The 21,493-nt window shown below is 24.6% G+C and overlaps 2 protein-coding genes across 2 annotated transcripts in view; one reads left to right on the top strand and one right to left on the bottom strand.

Moving 5' to 3' along the window:
- The first annotated feature begins 293 nt into the window (after positions 1 to 293).
- Positions 294 to 15,303, top strand: LOC117178142. Its single transcript, XM_033369402.1, has 4 exons — positions 294 to 529; positions 3,493 to 4,179; positions 10,777 to 10,958; positions 15,250 to 15,303. Exons 1-4 carry the CDS (start codon positions 430 to 432, stop codon positions 15,292 to 15,294), a joined length of 1,014 nt encoding a protein of 337 aa, XP_033225293.1. The 5' UTR covers positions 294 to 429; the 3' UTR covers positions 15,295 to 15,303.
- A 314-nt stretch (positions 15,304 to 15,617) lies between these two features.
- LOC117178143 (39S ribosomal protein L4, mitochondrial) overlaps positions 15,618 to 21,493 on the bottom strand; it is a 9,937-nt gene continuing 4,061 nt past the window's right edge. Inside the window, exons 2-3 of the mRNA XM_033369403.1 lie at positions 20,952 to 21,360; positions 15,618 to 15,879 (exon numbers count right to left, since the gene is read on the bottom strand). Of these exons, the coding sequence (XP_033225294.1) occupies positions 15,734 to 15,879; positions 20,952 to 21,360 (555 nt within the window). The 3' untranslated portion in view covers positions 15,618 to 15,733. The remainder of the gene's footprint in view (positions 15,880 to 20,951; positions 21,361 to 21,493) is intronic.

The following is a 21,493-nucleotide window of genomic DNA, read 5'->3' as shown; positions in this document are numbered from 1 at the left end:
TCGAAAAATCTCCTGACTGTAAAAAAAAATGTACTGGAATTTCCAGATTTTTCCCTGGCCAACGGCAAACTTGTTAAAATATATAATCTCAGTGCTAAAGAACACTTCTCTGAATCGCAATTACGAGAATGATTACTGTTTTAATAAGTTAATTTGAAACTATTTGTCAGACTTATTTCAAATTTCGCGCCAAACAGCATGAAATTTAGTAAATCGTCCATCTAGCCAATCAGAAACCGAGAAGAACTCAATCGCCAATTTTGTAAATCTAACCTAAAAATGAAAAGGGGGTTTGTTGTTGACACTTTACAACTTTTAACGTTTCGTAAATTTGCAACGGTTTCTAACTTTTCATTTTAAATAAAGGCGAGTATGATATATTGACATTAAATCCATATGATTTAACAAGTTCGTAAGGAAATAAAAATTATGTCTGAAATAAATGACGATCCGAAAGAGGTTCTTTCCATTTTAAATTCCCTCGGATTTGTCGGCATCACTGCATCTCAATTGAAGTCCTTTATGAAAGGTAAACAAAGACTTTTTCACAAATCTATTCATAATTTTGTATATTCTTTATAGTAAATATATAAGACAAATCATTATTTGTAATATTTTTGTCGATTAGGAGTAGTGAAGAATATATTTTTAATACAGCATTTTACTTTTGGAGGGCCGATCCTTTTGGAACAAAATTTGACTTTCAAAAATTTTCTCAAGTATTTTTTTCAACTTCTTATCGTGTATTTTTTATGGTAAGGGGACCCAAGAGATTTCAAAATTACATTAACATTTTTCTAATCGAATTTTAATTTAAAATATTTTTCGTTTCAAAGATGTAACCTTCAAGTTGCACAAAAAGGCGGGTTTCTATTTTTAGGTATTAAATTAACAATAATAAATTGTACAATACAATACAATTATATTTTATGCAATATATACTAATAATTTTTTTCTAAAATTATTTCAGTAAAGTAATTAATTCAAAGCACAATTCAGTACATTTTCCAAATTTTACACGACTTTTTTAGAAATTAAAAACAAAAAAGTACAAAAAGTTTCTGGTCCCGTATCTGATAATAACTACAAATAAAAAATGAAGACTTGCTGAATAATATTATTGTATGTTTTAATTAGAGTTGCTATAAAATTATAATTTCGAAATTCCATTACTTTTTCCTGACCGCTCTAAATTTTTTCTTGTATAAAAACAAAATTACACCTAGAATATCAATAATCTTAATTTTAATATAATATAAAAGATCTTTAAAAAATTACGTAAGAAATATTAATTTTAAACCAAGTAGTTGATATTTCTGCCAAAAATATTTTTGTTTTGAATCAAAAACAGTTGAATTAAGCCAAAAAATACGAATGTTGAAGAAAAAATAAAAGAATCTTCAATTAAAAAGCTAAATTTCAAAAGAAAAAAATGGAAAGGTGAAATTTTCAGTTAAGAAAATAAATTTTTAACCAAAAATAGAATATTTCAAATTTCAGTAAAAAAATGAATTTTCAATCAAATCAAATAAATTTTGAATGCAGAATTTCAATTTTAAAATAAACCGATTAATTTTAAAGCAAACCAAGAAGATTAAATTTCTATCAAAAATATCAATTTCAATCAAGATAAATTTGCAACAAAATAGTTTAATTTCCACCTAAAACAGATAAATTTTCAACCAAGGTTACATTTCATTAAAAAAAGATCATTTTCCACAAAAAAATTGGATATTTGAATTTTCTGTTAAAAAAAATTAATTTTTAACCAAAAAGATGATTTATTAACTAATGAGCTTACTTTTTGACAAAAAAGATGAATTTGTAAAAAAATAGTTTAATTTGGACCTAAAATAGATACATTTTTAACCAAGAATATTTTTCTTTCAAAAATGATTAATTTTCCACACAAAAATGGAATAGTTAAATTTCCAGTTAAAGAAATTAATTTTTAACTGAAATGATGAACCTTTGTAAAAAAAAAAATTTTAACAAAACAATTTTACCTAAAAATATAGATTTTCAATCAACAAAAGAATATTTAAGTTTTCAGTTAGCAAACTAAATTTTCAATAACAAAAACACGAATTTTCGTGAATACAGTTTAATTTTTAACCAAATAAATAATTTTTTTAATAAAAAAAGATTGTATAACATGTTTTTTGTCTGGGCATTCCGCATCGCTATTTTAGTATAAAAATCAGACAATAATTTTTTATAAAGGATTTTCATAAAAGGATTATTTGAAACGCTGAAGTCAAAATTCTATATTTTTAAATATTGTATCTGTTCTTCTGTATCACAGGGTGTCTAGCTACCTTGAAAACCTGGAATTCTCCGTGCATTTTTTTTAAACCTTGAAACCCTGGAAATCTCATTGATTTTTTCAAGGGAACCTCTATTATGAAATAAACATCTCGTTTAGAAGAAATCTTTCTACTAAAAAGTTTTTTATTTATCGAGATATAATTTACCTTTTGTTTATTAAAGAATAAACAAAGACATTTCAAGACACTTTTTATAGACTGTACCAATTGTTTTATGGATTGCAATTCATATACTTTGATATTGTGAATACAGTGAAACTCTTCAATAGCCCTCCCTTCTATAGCCCTTCCGAGAATTGAGTTAGTTCTCACCCACCGTCAGCCCCAAAACTGGCACTATAGAAAAGTTTCGCTGTAATTCTATAAGTTTATAATTTCTCCACCGCTAATATAGAATGTTAAATATATTAAAAGTTCATAACGATTTCAAAAGATTTCAAGAATTTCAAGGGTTTTAACAAAGATGTAGTACACCAGATTTAAAAGATTCCAAAAAAATGAAAGATTTTAAACTATTTTAATTTTTTGAAGATTTTAAAAGACTTCACCGAAATTTCAAATATTCCAGTGATTTTAAACGAATACAAAAGATTTCACAAATGTTTAAGAGAATTCATAAATATTTGAGAGAAATTACACTAGATTTTAAAGATTTGAAAACATTAAAAATATTTAAAAAATATTTCACAAAGATTTCATACAGATTTCAAAGATTTTACAAGAATTTTAAGATTCTAAAAGATTTCTCAAAGATTTTATAGAAATTGCAAGATTTTAAACACTTCAAATGATTTAAAAACTTTTTAAAGATATGAATTACGTCAAAGACCTTTACAAAGATTGAAAAATATTCCTAGAGATTTCACAAAGACGACTTATGTTCGTAAAAAATTGAGAATTTGTTTATGTATGTTTCTGATTTTCTTAGAAATTCTTAGTCAATAAAAAATTAATCGGCTCATTTTTTTTAATTTATAACAAACGGTTATTTTATTATTTATTGTAAAAAAGGAGACCTGGAAAAACTTGATTTTTTGACCTGGAAAAGACCTTGAAATTTGTTCCTAAGAATCGCTAGACACCCTGTATCAGCCTTCAAATTGATTCAATTTCAGTATTTAATTCTTTCACCTATAAAATAATACATTTTTTTAAATTTCTTCAGATCTGAAACTATATAGAAAGATAAAAGAGCGAGACCGCGAGGCATGGAAAGAAGAAATAAAAGGGAAAATCCTGGCAAAACAACGACGAGCTCTCTCCGAATTTATCCAGGAACAAGAAGCAAAATGCACAAGGCACACTGAACCAGGGAAAATAATTCCTCCAGAATCTCCACGAAAGGGTGAAGCAGTGGTGAAAATAAAAATAAAATATTCGCCAAAAGGCAAGGAAAACGACGAAAGAGAAGCTTCCAGACAATGTCGCTTGAAAACTCGAAAATCCGCGTCTGCTCGAGGAAAGTGTGATTTTTGGATGAAAGATTTGATCCCAGGTGATTCTAAATATCCAACAACATCTACCAGAACATCTAGTAGAGAATGCACACATCCTCCGAAGTCTGTTTCGAGAGAGAAATCGGTGGATGAACCGAGAAACATCCACATCGAGTGTGCCAAGGAAAATATTGAAAGTGCTTCCCGTGAAAAATCTAGAGATAAAACCGAAAATACTGAGCGAAGGACACCGCGTCTTTGTCATAAATTTCAGGGACAAAAAAGACCAGCAAGTGCTCCTGAAGTGGCTTCAAATATGTTGAACACGAGGACAAAAAGCATGATTTCAGATCCGGGAGAAACGGCTAGTTCTTGCGTCACAAAAACTTCAGGGCAGCTTTCGCAACGTAAATCATGTAAGATGAACTTTAATTTTTCGCAATGTCTTAAGGGACATTAAAAAAAAATAGAATCATGAATCAAAAATAATTTAGAATATTTTATAGGATTTAAGAAAAATATTAGGAAACATTCGAGTGATTTTAAAAGACTTAGGACTGTTAAAACTTCGGGAAAAAATTAAAAATATTTGGTAAATTAAAACATTTTAGTTAAAAATATTACCTTAAAATCTTCCAAATTCTTTTTTAATAATTTTTTAATCTCTCTGATAGGGTTTGAAACTTTTCAAAACTTCTAAATCTTCGAAATATCTTTAAATTATTGCATTGAAAATTTTATGTGCGAAAAATAAAATTCCTAACAGTGTAAAGTGTCCAAAAAATGTGGAAATTTGAGAGAATAGATAGTTCTTAAAAACGATTTGCCGACATTATAATATATCCGACTCTATAAAATTTCATAATTATAAAATTCCTAAATCAAAATAATGTAAAAAATGGTTTTAAAATGAATGAATATAATTTCAATCAAGTACAAAACATTTTTAACAAATAGAAGTATTTTCTTTTATTATTTATTTTATTATTTAAACCTTTTCAAAGTTTTGAAATTCGGGAATTTCCCTGTGTCGGATATTTTATAATGTTGACAATTTTATTTTGGGAATTTTTCAATTCAGTAATATCATAAACTGTCTTTAATTTTCCAATTCTGAAATTTTACATCTTTGCTGATTTTTTTCAAATTCTCTATTGTTTTAAAAAGTCCTTTAAAACCTTCCGGATTCTCTTTTGAAGATTTCTGAAGTCTTTAAATATTTTCTTAACATTAATTTTTCAAAATAAACAATCATTTTAAATTTCCCAAAAAATCTTTAAAACAAAAAATATTCGAAATCTTCAAAAATCTACATTCTGCTTACAAAATTTGAAATCTTTTCAAGTTTTGAATTATTTTTGAATTTTTTCCAAACTTCTGAATATTCTTGGTATCTTTCAAAATGAGTTTAGTTTATAATTTGAGATTTAAAAAAAAAATTTCTAATTAAAAAATTCCCGAAGGTTTATAATATTGCCAAATTTGAAAATTTCCGGCAAAAATAATTCGCGAAAACAAATTCCCGACATTATTACATAGCCGACTATAAAGTTGCACCCAGTATAATTTCCAAATTATAAAATTCCTGAATCGAGATTATTTAAAAAGGATATATTTTAATGAATAAATAAAATACAGAATATTTTTAGCAAATGAAAGTATTTTCTTTGATTCACTGTTTAACTATTGTTTAATTGCTGAGATTCGGGATTATCTTGTGCTGGATACTTTATGATATTAAAAATTTTATTTTGAGGATTTTGAAATTCGGTAATATTATAAACTGTCGGGAATTTTTCAAATCTGACATTTTAAACTGGAAGAATTTTTTTGCTTCTCAATTGCTTTAAAAGTTCCTTTAAAACCTCCGGATTCTTTTTTGATGATTTCTGAAGCTTTTTAAAATGGTTTGAAATCTTTTTAAATATTCTATTAGCATTAATTTTTCAAAATAAACAATCATTTCAAATTCCCCCAAAAATCTTTAAAACACAAAATATTCGAAATTTTCAAAAATTCACATTCTGTTTACAAAATTTGAAATCTTTTCCAGCTTTCAATTATTTTTGAATTTTTTCCAAACTTCTAAATATTCTTGGTATCTTTCAAAATTAGTCAAGTTTATAATTTGAGATTTAAAAAACAAAATTTCCGATACTACAATATATCCAAAGAAAAAAATATTTGTAATATAAAATTACCGAAATAATAAGTTCCCACCGATTTAAAATTCCTAATTAAAAAATTCCCGTCGGTTTATAATATTGCCAAATTTGAAAATTTCCGACAAAAATGATTCGCGAAAAAAATTCCCGACATTATGACATATCCGACTCTATAAAATTACACACACAGTATAATTTCCGAATTATAAAATTCCTGAATCGACATTTCGGTAATATTATAAACTGTCGGAAATTTTCCAATTGTGAAATTTGAAATTGTTGGCAATTTTTTAATTTTGAGACTATATATCGAATATTCTATTTTTCGGGAATGTCACAGTGGCATTAAAATCTTCCGGATTCTTTTTTGAGATTTTAAAAAATCTCTTTTTTTAAGAAATAATCTTTAAAAAATGAGAGGGAAAATTTTTTATTCTCTTGAAACCTTTCAACAATTTAAAAAATCTTCTAAACTTTTTGTTCGATATTTTAATAAATCTACATTCTGTTGTATAATTTTTAAATCTTCAATTCTTTAATTACTTTTGAAACTCTCCAAATTTTATAAATCTTCTAAATATATTTTAAAATGATTAGAATTTAAAATTTAAGATTCGAAAAATAAAATCCCGTCACTGTAGAATGCTCAAGAAGAAAAGTATTGGCAATAACGAATTCCCGAAATGATAAAGTTCCCGATAATTAAAAATATTCTGAATGAGAAAATTCCACGCAATTTATAATATTGCCAAATTTAAAAAATTCTCATAATAAATAATTTCCGCATCCGAGATCAAATTTGGGAATTTTTAAATTCAATAATATCATAAACTGGCGGGAATTTTCCAATCCTGGAGTTTTTAATTTTAGGCAATTTTCTGATGGCGTTGATTTTATGTATCGAATTCTTTTTCGAATTTTTCAGTTTTAGCATTTTTTCGAGATTTTTAGCCCTCTAAATATATTTTAGTGATTCGAATTTTTCCAAAATGATGAAAAAAATCTGCATAATTAAAGAAAATTGCCTTAAAATCTTCTTGATTATTTTTTGATAATTTTTGTATTCTTTTTTGTTTTGAAATCTTTCCAAATATTCTCTTAAAATTAATTTTTCGAAATAAAAAAATCATTTTAAGTTTCCCCAGGCATCTTGAACACATTTTTATTCTCTTAAAACTCTTTAAAATTCTTAACGGCTTCGAAACTTCTTGTTCTAAATCTTCAAAAATCTAAATTCTATTTTTAATTTTTTGAAATCATCAAGTTTTCAAATTATTTTTGAAACTTTTGAAAACGTCTAAATATTCGAAATATCTTTTAAAATTAATCGAATCCAAGATTTAGGTTTAAAAACGTACAACTCCTGAAATGATAAAGTTTCCGAAAATTAAAAATTCCGAAATGGAAAATTCCCGAATAATAACATTCCCGATTTTTAAAACGTCTCAAATCTTTTTAAGTTTTTAATGATATGTTTAATCTTTTTAAATTGTTTAAATATCTGTTAAACTAACTCAAATTTTGTCAAATATTTTGAAATCTTCCAAAATAGAAGAATTTTACCTTAAAATCTTCTCTTCTTCTTTCAAATTTCACGTTTAGTTTGAAAATTTTGCAAATCTTCTCTAAATTTTGTATTATTTTCTAATCTTTTTAAAGCATCTATATATATTTTGAAATAATTCAGTTTTCCTCAAAAGTTCTAAAAACCTGGACCATTAAAAAATGGGTCTTTTTCGAGATATTTTGAAATCTTAAAAACTGAAAATGAATCTTTTTAAATAAAACCTAAATCATTCAAAATCTTCCCAGAAATCTTATTGTCGGTACCGGTACGTACAAGTTTCATTTTACCGGCATCGATAGGTTATTCACTTCGTAAGTTTCCTAAAATTAAAAAATTATTTATAATTGAAATTTTCTCTTTTATCATTCATGTTTAGAAACATTTAAAAATAAATATTATCATAAAAAAAATAACTTTTTTGAAATTTCGATTTACAAAATTCATGGTGTAGACAAACTGTAATCTTTATTCATAGATAAACAAATTGAAAACAGCTATTAAAAGTAATATTGACACATTGTCGCACAACCTATCAGTTTTTAGGTAACTTTAGAATTAATAATTATTACCTTCGCACAATACAGAGACAATCATACCATTCAATTTTTGTTTTAAAATACCAATTTCTGATAAAAAACGCTGAAATACCTTGATAAAATGATTTTTTATTAACAATAGCGAATTTAGACGGAAAAAAACGATATAACCTAAAATTTTTCCAATTGTTTATTTTCTTTGGAAGCCAATAATTTTTTATTAAAAGTACCGATTTCTAGTTTAAAATGTGAACAAAACCAAAAATTGTGAACTTGATGACTGAATTATAATCTGAAAAATGATGATAATTTATCAAATCTGATGATTTTTAAAATAAATTGTAAATCTTCTTCGAAATTTAATGGTTTTTATTTTAAATAATTAATTTCCGGTGAAAAAATGTTAACATAATTTTGAATTGATCAAAAATGGTAAATCTTCTTTAAAATTTATCAATATTGCCAGAAGCATAACATACAATTTTACACAACAATTTATATTCTTCGAAATCTAATAATTTGTTACTAAAAAAATCCATTTCCACTATAAAACACCAACATAATCTAAAATTGTTTTAAAAAATTTAATCTTCAAAATAACTTATAAAATTTTTATGTAAACCGTACATGTAACCAAAAATTCTTTAAAAAGTTATAAATCTTCTTTCAATTCTGTTAATTTTTTTATACAAATTTCAATTTCTGATGAAAAGCACTAACTCAATCTGAAATTATTGAAACTTGTAAATTTGATTAATTTTAAAAAAAATCATTGCATTTAAATCTAATGATTTTTGTTTCAAATATTAATTCGACGCCAAACACACCAACATAACCTATAGTTGTTGAAAGGTTTTAAATATTGAAATTCTAATAAATTTTAATTAAAAATACCAATAATTTTTTGACAAAAACATTTTTCCATTTGAACGAATAAAAAATTAACTACAAATTAAAGCACTCAAGTGGAACTCTTGAACTTAAAACTTTGTAAATTGAAGTTCAAAAGTTTTTCAATTTAAAAATTTTTTTATTCAATCCTCGATAAAAATAAAAACGTATAAAATGGAAGGTACTAACACTTTTCAACTGAATAATTTTTAACGAAATGTAGATAAACTACAACATTTAGAGTTTTTAGATTTTTTCATTTATGTGAAGTTCGAAAATTCAGATTCAATTTTAAAAAAATTCAACCTATATTATGATTGCCAATGCTCTAAATTAAAGAATCAATCAATGAACTTTAAAAATTTCAAAATTATATTATTTTATTTTAAGAAAATTTGTTTATTCTTTTGAAGCCCTTCACATTTCTTAAAAAGTTTAAACATTTTTTGTTTGAAATCTGCATAAATCTTAATTTTGTTTTAAATTTGGCTGTGGCTATTAGCACCGAAATTTCAGCAATAATAGCCGAATTTTGTTGGTAAACACATTTCGTTTAAATTATTTGAAATTAATTTAAATGTTTTAAATTAATTTGGAATATTTTCAAAACTTCTTAATATCTCTTAAAATTACTCAAATTTTTTCTAGAAACAAAAAAGTGTTGAATTGTTATTTGTACATCAAAATTCAACAAATTCACTTGCGAATTATAATTTGTTTAAAGAACAATTAAAATTTTAACATTCGAAGTTTAAAAGCTCTTCGAAATGTTAACGATTTAAGGATTTCTATTTCAAACAATTCAGTTCCAAATTGTTTGCTTTTAAATATTTGCCTTTAGTTACGATTATGGAATTATTTTGAAGTTATTTTTAAATTGAAAGTAGTTGTTGATAAAGGTTCAATCGGACATTTGCATTTTTTTAATGACTAAGACTTTCGAATTAAAACAGTTTAATTTTTCACATTAAAATCTGGAAATTCTTAAATTTTTTACGGATTCAGAATTGTTTCGTAAAATCAATTATTCTTCACTTTTTAATACTTTAAGTACAGATTCATCTAAAAGCTATTTTATTTATTATTTTTACAGTTGATAAAATGAAAACAGGGTTTTATCAAAAAATTTCAGCTTTGAACGCTTTTACTCTTGAATTGTTCAAGTCTTCAGGACTGCAGTTTGAAATAATTCTTCAAATTAAACATGTACGCGTAAAAATGAAAATTTAGAATGGAAAATTTTTAAAGTAAAAGATTTTCGAATTACGCATTATGAATTGAATTATATCATAATTGTAAAAGATTATTTAACTCATTACTTTAATAAGTGGTTAAAATCGAACGTGAACAGATTTTTCTTTTAAAGTTTTGTGAAATTCCTGGTCAAAAAATAAATTCACTGTCATTTCCCGTTTTTACCGGTCTCAAAAAATTACCGGTTATTTCCCGGTCCAGCGGTCACCCTGAAAATGATTTTTGTTTGAAAATGTCACTTTCTGATAAAGAAACGCTAGCAAAACCGAAAAACGTAAATATCCTGTGTAAAACGGTAACATAACATAAAACTAATAAAAATTGAGAATCTAGCACTACGTAAAATTTTTAGAAATTTCAAGTCTTCGAAACTTTATAATTTTATATTAAAATTCTTTTTTTTTATATGATAATTTCCAGTGAAAAGCACCAACATAACACATGTATATTATTTTCAATAATTGATTTGATCATTTGAAAATTTTCTCTGTAGATTAAAATTTTTTAATTTCACCATTCACACCTTTTTTTTAGATAGGAAAGACAATTGAGATATTGAAGTTGAAAATTTACTCATTTAAATCCAATTTATTTTTTCAGTTATAAGGCCTTGGCGGTTAAATCCGGAAACACACAGAAAATGGAAAAAATCGGATCCTGTAGCTCTTTATCAGAAATACCAAGAGGAATGGAAACACTGCCCTCTTCCAGGAGAAAACAGACACAAGGCTATCCGATGGGCGATTAGGGAAAAAATGATGGGCAGCGATCCACATCCTAGGGTAAGTTTTTATTTTCATAATTTAAAAATAATGTTAAATATTTCCAGGGTGGCCGTTTTAATCGAGAAAAAATCTTGGTCATTTTCCAGTTTGAAATAAATAAAAATAGATATTTTAAACCGTTTGAAAGCTTATTAAATTATCAGGTGAGAAAGACAAAAATAAAATGTCAATTTTTAAGGAATTTTGTGCTTCAACTGTAATTCTTTTTAGGATTTGGACAAATTAATTTATTCAGTAATTTAAATTTAACATGCTCGCTCATAACAAATATTATTTCATGCATCCGTTAACACTTTTCAATTGTTAATAGTTCAAATGAAAGGTAAAATCACGAAGTAGAATAAGGAGTCCCCACTCCCATGCTGCCTTTGGAAAATTTGGATGCGTCGATTCGAATTTAGTTTAGTTTGAACAGATTACAATTTTTTAAATGGACAAAAAATGAAATATTTTATAGTTATAAATTTTATTATGTGGTTGAAATTTTAATAATTTTCTTGAAAAGATATTAATTTTAGTTGCAAATTGTTAATGGTTCTTATTTTGCTGCAGGAAAGTCAACTGGAATCTTCTTTGTATGAAAATGTAAACATTAAAAAAAAAAATTTCTTAAATTCATTTGTTTAAGGAGAAATTTCATCTTTCTTGAATAAAACTGTAAATTCGCTTGAAAATTCAACTATTTTATTTTAATTTGATTTTAAAATTCAACTGCTTTAGAAGAAATTACACCTTTTCTGGATAAAAATGCAACTGCTTGCTTGAATATTAAAAAATTGGGTTTAAAAGTCATAATATTTTGTTAAAAATTCTACTGATTCACTATAATATTTGGGCGTTGAAAAGTGAACTGAAATATTTTCTGGATGAAAAGTTAACTATTTTTTAAAATATCTATCATACTATTTTCTTGAAAATTAGACTATTTCGTAAAAAATTTACTTTTAGTTTAAAATTTATATTTTGGTGTTTAAAAATGAACTGAAATCTTTTCTGGATGAATGTTGAACTGTTTAAAGAAAAGTTTGTGGTTTTTTTATTAAAAATTAATCTATTTTGGTACAAATTTCATCTTTCTTGGATAAAAATGTAACTATTTGGTAGAGAACTCAACTATTTTGTTAAAAATTCATCCATTTTTGTTGAAAAAATTCATCTTTTTGAATTAAAAATTCAATTTTTTATTTTGCAGAGTCAACTGGAAAAGGTATTTTCATGAAAACACAATTTTTTTAAATTAAAAACTCTTCTGCTTCAAGAGAAATTGCAATTTTTTCGTAGAAAATTATATTATCATTGTTATATTATTCAATTAATTTGTTTAAAACATTTGGTTAATTTGCTTGAAAATTTAATTATTTTGTTGACAATTAATTTTATTTGAAAATTCAACTATACTTGGGTAAAAGTTAAACTACATTCTTAAAAATTTATTTTTTTTGTTGGAAGGATCATGTGCTTGGTTGAAAATTTAAGTTGTCAATGGAAAATACTTCTTTTTGGTTTAAAATTAATTTTTTAACAGAAAATTTAACTTCAATTTTTTTAAGATTTATATTTTTTAGTGAAAAGTTCGCATTTTTTGGTAGCAAAATATAAATTTGTTCGTTTGAAATTTCATTTTTGTTTGGTAAAAATGCATGAATTTCGTGAAAAATTAATTTCTTGCTGAAAAATCTTATTTTTTGTTTAAAAATTCTATTTTTGTAGAGAAAAACTTGTCTTCTAACTTGAAGGTTCAGTAATTTAGATAAACTTTTATTTATTAAAAAAAATTTGTTTGTTCAACATTCGTTTTTTTTTTGGTAGAAAATTAATCCTTCCCAGTTGACAATTCACCTTTTTGCTTTTAAATTCAACTATTTGGTACAAATAAACTGTTATTGATTAAAAATTAAAGTTTTTTTTTGGTTGGCATACCAACTACTAGATTTTTCGTTCATAATTCTTTCTTTTTTTTAATGAAAAGTTACTTATGTACTTGGTTAAAAGTTAAAATTTTTGTTTTTAAATTAATTTTTTTTATAAGATTCATAGATTTAACTTAAAATTCATCTCTTTGATTAAAAAATTAGCTATTTTTTTTAATATTCTTTTTTTTAGCTGAAAATAATGTTTCTTATTGAAAATTGAACTGTCCGGTTGAATACATCCTTTTTGCTAAAAATTATTGTCTTTGGTCTAACATTAATTTTTAAACTAAAAATTGAACTATTCAATTTTTGGTTCAAAATTTTTTTTTTGAAAATTCGCCTTTATGGTAGAATTTGATGTTTTCGGTTGTAAATATAACTATTCTAGATGAATATTTATCATTTTAGTGTTAAATTCATCACTTTGAAAATGAAACTATTTTTTTTAATTTAGTTTTTGTCATCTCTTCGGTTGAGCATTAATATTTTAACTTATAATTTAACTATTTAATTTTTGGTTGCGAATTTACCTTTTTTGTTAAAAATCCATGTATTGAGTTGAAGATCCATCTTTTTCGTAGAAATTATTCTTCTTGGTTGAAAATTCTTCTTTTTGGTTGAAATTTTAACTATTCATGTTAAAATTTTATAATTATATTTGAAAATGCATAATTTTAATTGCTAATTAATTTTTTTAACTGAAAATTTAACTATTCTATTTTTTGTAAAAAATTAATCTTCTCTGCTTCAGAATTTAACTGTTTTAGTTGAAAATTTGTATTTTTTAGTTCACAATTTAACTTTTCCGGTTAAATATTCAGGACTTCAGTTCAAAATTCATCTTTTTGGTTGAAAATAAAACTAATTGGTTGAAAGTTAAAGTCTTTTGTTAAAAATTCATCTATTCCAGTTCAGCATTCTTTATTTCAGTGGAAAATTTATCACTTTGGTTGAAAAATTGATTTTATTGTTGTTGTTTCTTTCTTCATAAATTAAATTTTTTGTACTGAAAATGTAACTTCCGTTTTTAAATGAAAACTGATATTTTTTAAATTAAAAATCTAGCTATTTGGTTTAGAATTCATGTATTATATTGAAAAATCATCTTTTTTAGTAGAAAATTAATATTTTTGGTTGGAAATTAAACTTTTTGGTTAAAAACTCATCTATCTAGTTTAGTTTACCTGAAAAGTTAGGAGTTTGAAGCGGTTTAAATTCAAATTGATATCGTACTCCAATTAATTTTTTCCTAAATGTGCACTGAATTTTAAGTATAAGAAGATCAAATCAAAATTTGTTTGAATTATTTATATTCATGGACTTTATAAGGGACAAATTCAGAAAATTATTAATCATATTTTTATTATTATTTTTTTAATTAATCAGTGGTACTAAGTATATTTAAGAATATCTTGTAATACAATTTGTCAAAGCTTTCTAAATTACAGGTAATAATTGACTATAGAAACTAAAAAAAAAAAAGATGAGTTGTTTTAAAAAATGCAAAATATTTGAATGGCTCTGTACTAAGAAAAATTATACCTGAAAAAACTTATGATATCTGGAAAAACCTGAAATTGTCAAGGAATCTTTTTTCCGGAATTTGTGTAGAAGCCCTGTTCTTTTCATTTTAAGTAGCTTAAAATTAATAACTGAGCAATTGCTTTTTATGCAAACAAATTCAACACTTTCACATACTAATTAAAAATTTTAAAAGAAACAAATAAAAATGTAACGTTCAAAGTTTTAATCCAGGACTCTGAAAGTTTAACGATTCAAGGCTTTCGATTTTAAACCATTCAGATTAAAATTAAAATCGTTTCGTTTTTAATATTTAATTTGCTAAATATTTTTCAAAATTTGCATTTTTTTATTACAAAATTTCAAATTTAATGGGTTAAAAATGGAATATTTTTGAATAAAATTACTTATTGTTCAATTTTTAATAATCGATCTTCAGTTCAATTTTTAAAATCGTTTATTTACATTTACAGTTCATCAACCTAAATTTTAAAATGTACTCTTAAAAATGAAAACTTTCAATGGAAAATTTTTCAGTTGAAAGATTTTAGAATGACGCATTGTAAACTTAATTATTTCACAATTGAAAAAGTGAACACTTGAACTTAAAGTTAAAAAAAAAGTTGCAACAGAACTTATTTTAACTTGCATTGCATCATATGATTTGTGAAGTTTGTGATAATTCCCAGTTAAATAATTAATATATACTGTCGTTTCTGGGTTTTTCCCGGTCTGAAAAAATCCTCCATTCTTTCTCGATTTCCTGGTCGATCGGCCGCCCATATTTGAGACAAACAATAGGTTTGTCCAATTCATTTTTATACACACCCTTTACTATTTATATCTATTTTCAGCCTGCTGTCTATCAACCTTCCAGCACTTCGGCGCTCAAAAGATGACAAAAAAAATTCCAGTTCTAGAATTAATTGATGGAACGATTTTTAGTCAATCCAATTTATTTCAATTTAACAACTTAGAATTCGCGCTCAAACTTAGACGATGTTATCTCTGTACAGATATTTATCTATTTACTGTGCATGTAATGTAATGTAATATATCTTCAATATTTTCTTACGAACTTGTTTCGCGTTAAAAACCATGCATTTATTAATAAATGTTCAAATTGCTCATTTTTTATATATAATAAATAAAAAATCATAAAGTGTTTGAAAATTAAATTTGTATCATTATCCCGTAATTTATAATAATTAAGAGGGACCGGTTTGAAGAGTATCTTTCTTTATTTTCTAACATTTTTCCATATAAACATAAACTATAAAATCTAATTAGTATTTTCCAAGTTGAGAACCTAAATAAAAGACTTGCATAAGGTCCATTTTAATGTTGGTTAATTCGGAATTTGCCGCAGACTTTCTTCGTGTCTGCTCTGTTCAGTTGGAAGAGTAGTTTTTCTTCTACGAGCCTTGCAGCTCTTTCAGTTAGGACCAAAGTTTCGTGTTTCAACATACTGTAGACATTCAATCCTGAAAAAAATGGAATCAGAAGTATTTCAAAATTAGTGTTTTCAAAACATAAAAAGCTTCAGACTGGACTGGGTGGATCCAAATTATTTTTTCGCCAATTTTCATGCATACCGGTCCCAAATTTGTGTGAATCCACACAAAAACCGTATTTTTCGAAAAAAAGTTATATTATAAGACTGTATTATATAGTCCCCGAAAAAACCTGATAAGTGAAAAATTAGGTTTTGCAAGTTTTTAGCGCTATTTATTATTTTCTTGAGGTTTATTTTTAGCAAAAATTGTTTCGAATACAGAAAATATTTATTTCTACTGATAACTACATGCTGAAATAAATTTTTAAAATCATTTATTATTGTTTATAGCAATTGCCTTTTAGAAAAACACATAATTTTTTAAACAATTTATTAGTGTTTATAACTATCTTCTCCTATAGTAGTCCTAGATACACTATTAATAAAATAGAAAGTTTTAATTATAAATAATTTTTTAATATTGGAAAATAAATTATATTCTTAAAATTTCGGTACCATACTATAATTTGTAAACTTATTCACATTCTCAAAGAGATAAGTAAAAATTACATTATGGATAACAATTTATTTTGAAGATTTAAAAAAAACATGTAAACGCTTTTTAGTAATTTAGAAAGATTTAAGATTAATTTTTTGAAATTTCTGGGAAATTCTCAAATGGTTTAGGTTTTATTTCAAAGGATTAATGTTAAGTTTTATAGATTTAAAAATGTATTGAAGAATATGCAATATTTGAAGAAAGTTTTTATAACTGCAGAATTTGGAAAATTTGTAGAAAAGCTGAATTTTTAAGGAGTTTAAGAGAACACAACATTTCTGGGGAAATTTCAAATGATTTTTTACTTCAAAACATTCATTTTAAGAGTAAATTGGAAAATATTGCAAAACATTTCAAATGATTTCCTAAAAATTCAAAACAGAATGTATACGATTTTAAAGCAATATTTTTCCATTTTACCAAATTACGAAATTACAACATTTTAAAAATAATTCGAGTAAGTTTAAGAGCTATTTAGATGTTTTAAAAAGATTTAAGAATACTTATAAATTTGAAAATATTTGAACGATTTTAAAAAAATTTTCTTTAAAAAACTGAGAAACTCTGAAAGATTTCAAAATATTTGAAATTGGCAAGATTAACAAATTAGAAAAAAGCAAGTAAAATCAAGATATATATAAATTGATTTGAAAATATTCAAAAATATATTTAAACTTGACCAGATTTTAAAAAACTTTAAGCAAATTGTAGATTTTAAAAGATTTTCCTTGGAATTCTTGAGAAAATTTAAAATAAATTTTTGTTTTGATAAATTATATTTTGAAGAATAAAGAGATTTAAAAGAAAGTGATTTGCCTTCTGGTTTAAATTAATATTAATATTTATTATTTGTTCCCGCCCGAAATATCGAAGAAAAGCTGAAAATTGAAGAAAACCCCACAACTTTCAAGCATTACTCTAAGAGAAGATAGTTATAAACAAAAATAAATTGTTTAAACAATTATGTTTGTCAACTTGCATCAATTATTACCTCACTAAGTGAAAAGTTAACAAAAAGTAAAACATTTCTTAAAAACCGCAACTAGATAGCATTAATATAGGATAAAATAGTTATAAACAAATTTGTTCTCTAAATTAGATTAATTATTACTTCGCCCTAAGTAAAAAGTGGACATAAAATTGAAAATTTTAGAAAAAACCGCAACTTTCTGACATTATTCAAAGATAATATTATTTAAAATAATCATGAATTATTTGAAAAATTATGCTTGTTAACTTGAATTAATTATTACCTCACTCTAATTGAAACTTGGACAAAAAGAATAAAATTTAAAAAAAAATCATTTCTTCTTCATAGTGTAGTCAGGTAGTAAATGAGACTTATGTACTCACGTATTATTTTCTTTAATATAGGATTTTTTGAAATAACGACAAGATCTTTAATTGACAAAAAAAAAATCTCGAATAATGATGAAGAACTAATTTTGTTTTATATTGCCGTTTTAAAATATGATGCTACTATATAATAAATATAATTATTATATCTATAGATGATAAATAGGGAATATGATAAATCCTACAATATTGTTTTCTATTACAATGAAATAACGAACACCTAAATGTAATATTTTTTTAATCAATTAGACTTTGTAACGAAGCTAAAATATTTTAAAATTTGTATGTCACTCTTAAAAAAAGACCATTAACAAATATTTTTTTATCTTTGAAAACACTCAAATTAATCGAAAATTATTTTTCGAAGTGCTATAATAAATCCATGTTGAAATTGAATTCTGAAAATTGAGAACAAGAAAATAAGTATTATCACCTGGTTTTTAAATTTATCTAAATATAATTTGCATAAGATTCTTGAGAAAATTTAAGATTTTTAAATATTTCAGGCTTGTCAAAAAAGAATCTAGAAAATTTTAAAGAATTTTTTTCATAATATATAGAATTTCACGAAACATTATGAAAAATTCGAGTCCTTTTAAACGATGTTCAGAACATTTAAAAGTTGGGAAGGAATCAAGAAATATTTGATACATTTTCAAAAATGTTTCCGAGTTTTCAAATATTTGTAATCTAATTAAAACGTCTTGAATTCCTGAAAATATTTTAACTGACACGAATTTTTCTCAAAATTTTAAAATATAATTCCAAATTTGAAAAAATTACCGTAAAATCTTCTAAATTTCCCAAGAAATGTTAAGAAAATTTGTTTATTCTCTTGAAAACTTTCGAAATTCTTTTAAATTGTACTAAATATTTCTTGCATTTACCCAATTTTTGTTCGTCTTCATTTTGCAATCTTACCAAATTGAAACATTTTACTTTAAAATCTTCTAAACTATTTTTAGAAATTTTTAGGTAATCGTTTGTTATTTTTAAAAACCTATTTCAATTTTCTCTTAAAGTTCCATTTTCAAAGGAAAAAATTATTTGACATTTTAACACGAATATAAGGAAAAATATTTTTTTTTTTTAATTTTGTCATACCTTCTAAGCCTTCTAATTTCTAAAAATTATTCAAAATTTTCTGCATGTTTTATTTATTCTGCAAAATATAAAAAATTGCCTTAAAATCTTTCAGCTTCTTCTTTGACCATTATTGAAATCTTCTAAAATCTTTTTAAATAATCTCTTCAAATTAATTTTTCGAAATAAAAAATTATTTTAATTTTTCCTAGGAACCTGAAAAAATATCTTTCATTTTCGTGAAACTTTATAAAATGTAGAAAAAAAACTTTACAAGGCTTAATTATTTTTGAATCGTTTCAAAACTTTGCAATATGTCTCAAACTTACTCAATGTTTTTCTAAAACTACTTTTTTTTTTTGCAATCTTAACAAGTTGAAACGTTTTACTTTAAAATCTTCTAAACTATTTTTAGGAATTTTTAGGTAATCGTTTGTTATTTTTAAAAACCTATTTCAATTTTCTCTTAAAGTTCCATTTTCAAAAGAAAAAATTATTTGACATTTTAACACGAATATAAGGAAAAATCTTTTTTTTTTAATTTTGTCAGACCTTCTAAGCCTTCTAATTTCTAAAAATTATTCAAATTTTTCTGCATGTTTTATTTATTCTGCAAAATTTAAAAAATTGCCTTAAAATCTTTCAGCTTCTTCTTTGACCATTATTGAAATCTTCTAAAATCTTTTAAAATAATCTCTTCAAATTAATTTTTCGAAATAAAAAATTATTTTAATTTTTCCTAGGAACCTGAAAAAATATCTTTCATTTTCGTGAAACTTTATAAAATGTAGAAAAAAAATTTTACAAGGCTTAATTATTTTTGAATCGTTTCAAAACTTTGCAATATCTCTCAAACTTACTCAATGTTTTTCTAAAAATATTTTTATTTTGCAATCTTAACAAGTTGAAACGTTTTACTTTAAAATCTTCTAAACTATTTTTAGAAATTTTTAGGTAATCGTTTGTTATTTTTAAAAACCTATTTCAATTTTCTCTTAAAGTCCATTTTCAAAAGAAAAAATTATTTAAAATTTGCACCCGAATATAAGAAAAATTATTTTTTTTGTTTTAATCTTATTCGATCTTCTAAACCTTCTAATTTCTAAATATTATTTCAATTTTTCCTGTCTTTTTTATTTGTTCTGCAAATTTACAAAAATTGCCTTAAAATCTTTTGAATATCTTTTAAACTTACTCAAATTTTTTCTAAAATTATGTAATATGGCAAAATTTTGCTTTAAAATCTTTCACACTTTTTAAAGATTTTAGGGAATAATTAAAAATGTTTTGTGATTTTTTTCGATTTTCTCTTGAAATTCCTTACAAAAAAAAATTTTTTAATTTTCCATGAATTTAAGAACTTTTTTTCACACCTTGACAAAATTGAGTTTACCTAAAAAATGTGTAAATCTTGAAAAATTAGAAAAAATGGTCTCAAAGTCTTCCATATTCTTTTAACTCACATTATAAAATCTTTAAAACTTAAAATTATTCTTTGAAAATAAAACCGAAACCATTTATCCTCAGATCTTTTATAATTATTTAAAAGCTTCTAACTCTTTTATTCTTTGTCTTCGGGTGTTATCGGAGTTCACTTTTATAGACTGATTTTCATACCGGAACGATAATTAATGTAAATAATTCGATAAAAAAAAAAAGAAAAACACTATTAGAAAAATCCACTGTGTCATTTTCACAATAATTATATGAATAAACCGTTTTCATAATACATTTTTAAGAGTTTGTAACTTTTAAATCACTAGTATTTTTATTTTCTATGATTGCTGTGGAAAAATTACACGTTCATTGTAAATTTCATTCATTTATGGTAAAATTCCTTTAATAATCACTGTCAATTTACAAGAAACGTGTAATTTTCCCATAACAATCATAGGAAAAAGTTACAAAACGAAACGTAATTTTCAGCAATATTTTTTGCAGTGTAGATAACAAAAACTTCTTTCTTAGGAGTGATATGTATGAAAATTCGAAGAAAAAAATATTCCAATGTATTTTTCGAAGACCCTACTGGAAAATTTGTAATGAATTGGAAAATAACTTACCATAAACAGGCATTAAATTAACGTGTTTTAATTTGTCAGTAGCGATGGAAATGTTTCTAGGCATGAAGTCAATGTCGTCAATGAAGAGAACGGATGGACCCCATCCTCTTTTATCGATTAATTCTTCGACATAGGAGGGCTCTTCTGAAGGAATTTCGAGATCTTGTACTACGTATAAATCGTCTTGTGCTAATTTTACTGACAGTGTGGATGTGAGACCCATGATTCTTTTATAAAAGGGGAGCATGTAAAAATGGGTTGTGGGAGAACGAGGTCCATGGATTCTGCCTCCTTTTCGCCAGAGGGGCGATCGAATACTTGCATGGCGAGCCCTACCCGAGCCTTTTTGTGGCCAGGGTTTTTTACCACCTCCACGATTTTCTGCTCGGGTTTTTGTGTTAGCGAAAGACTAAAATTAGAACAATACAATTCTTAAAAATACCCATTTATGGTATAAAAATACTAAAAATTGTAAAATTTTTAAGACTTCTTCGAAACTTTGATTCATTCTTCGTTAAAGATTCGTCATTATCGTTGAAAAT

Source organism: Belonocnema kinseyi, chromosome 8, assembly GCF_010883055.1.
Source record: "Belonocnema kinseyi isolate 2016_QV_RU_SX_M_011 chromosome 8, B_treatae_v1, whole genome shotgun sequence".
Classification (NCBI taxonomy): domain Eukaryota; kingdom Metazoa; phylum Arthropoda; class Insecta; order Hymenoptera; family Cynipidae; genus Belonocnema; species Belonocnema kinseyi.
The sequence above is the reverse complement of the archived record's forward strand: the minus strand, read 5'-3'. Positions and strand labels throughout refer to the sequence as shown.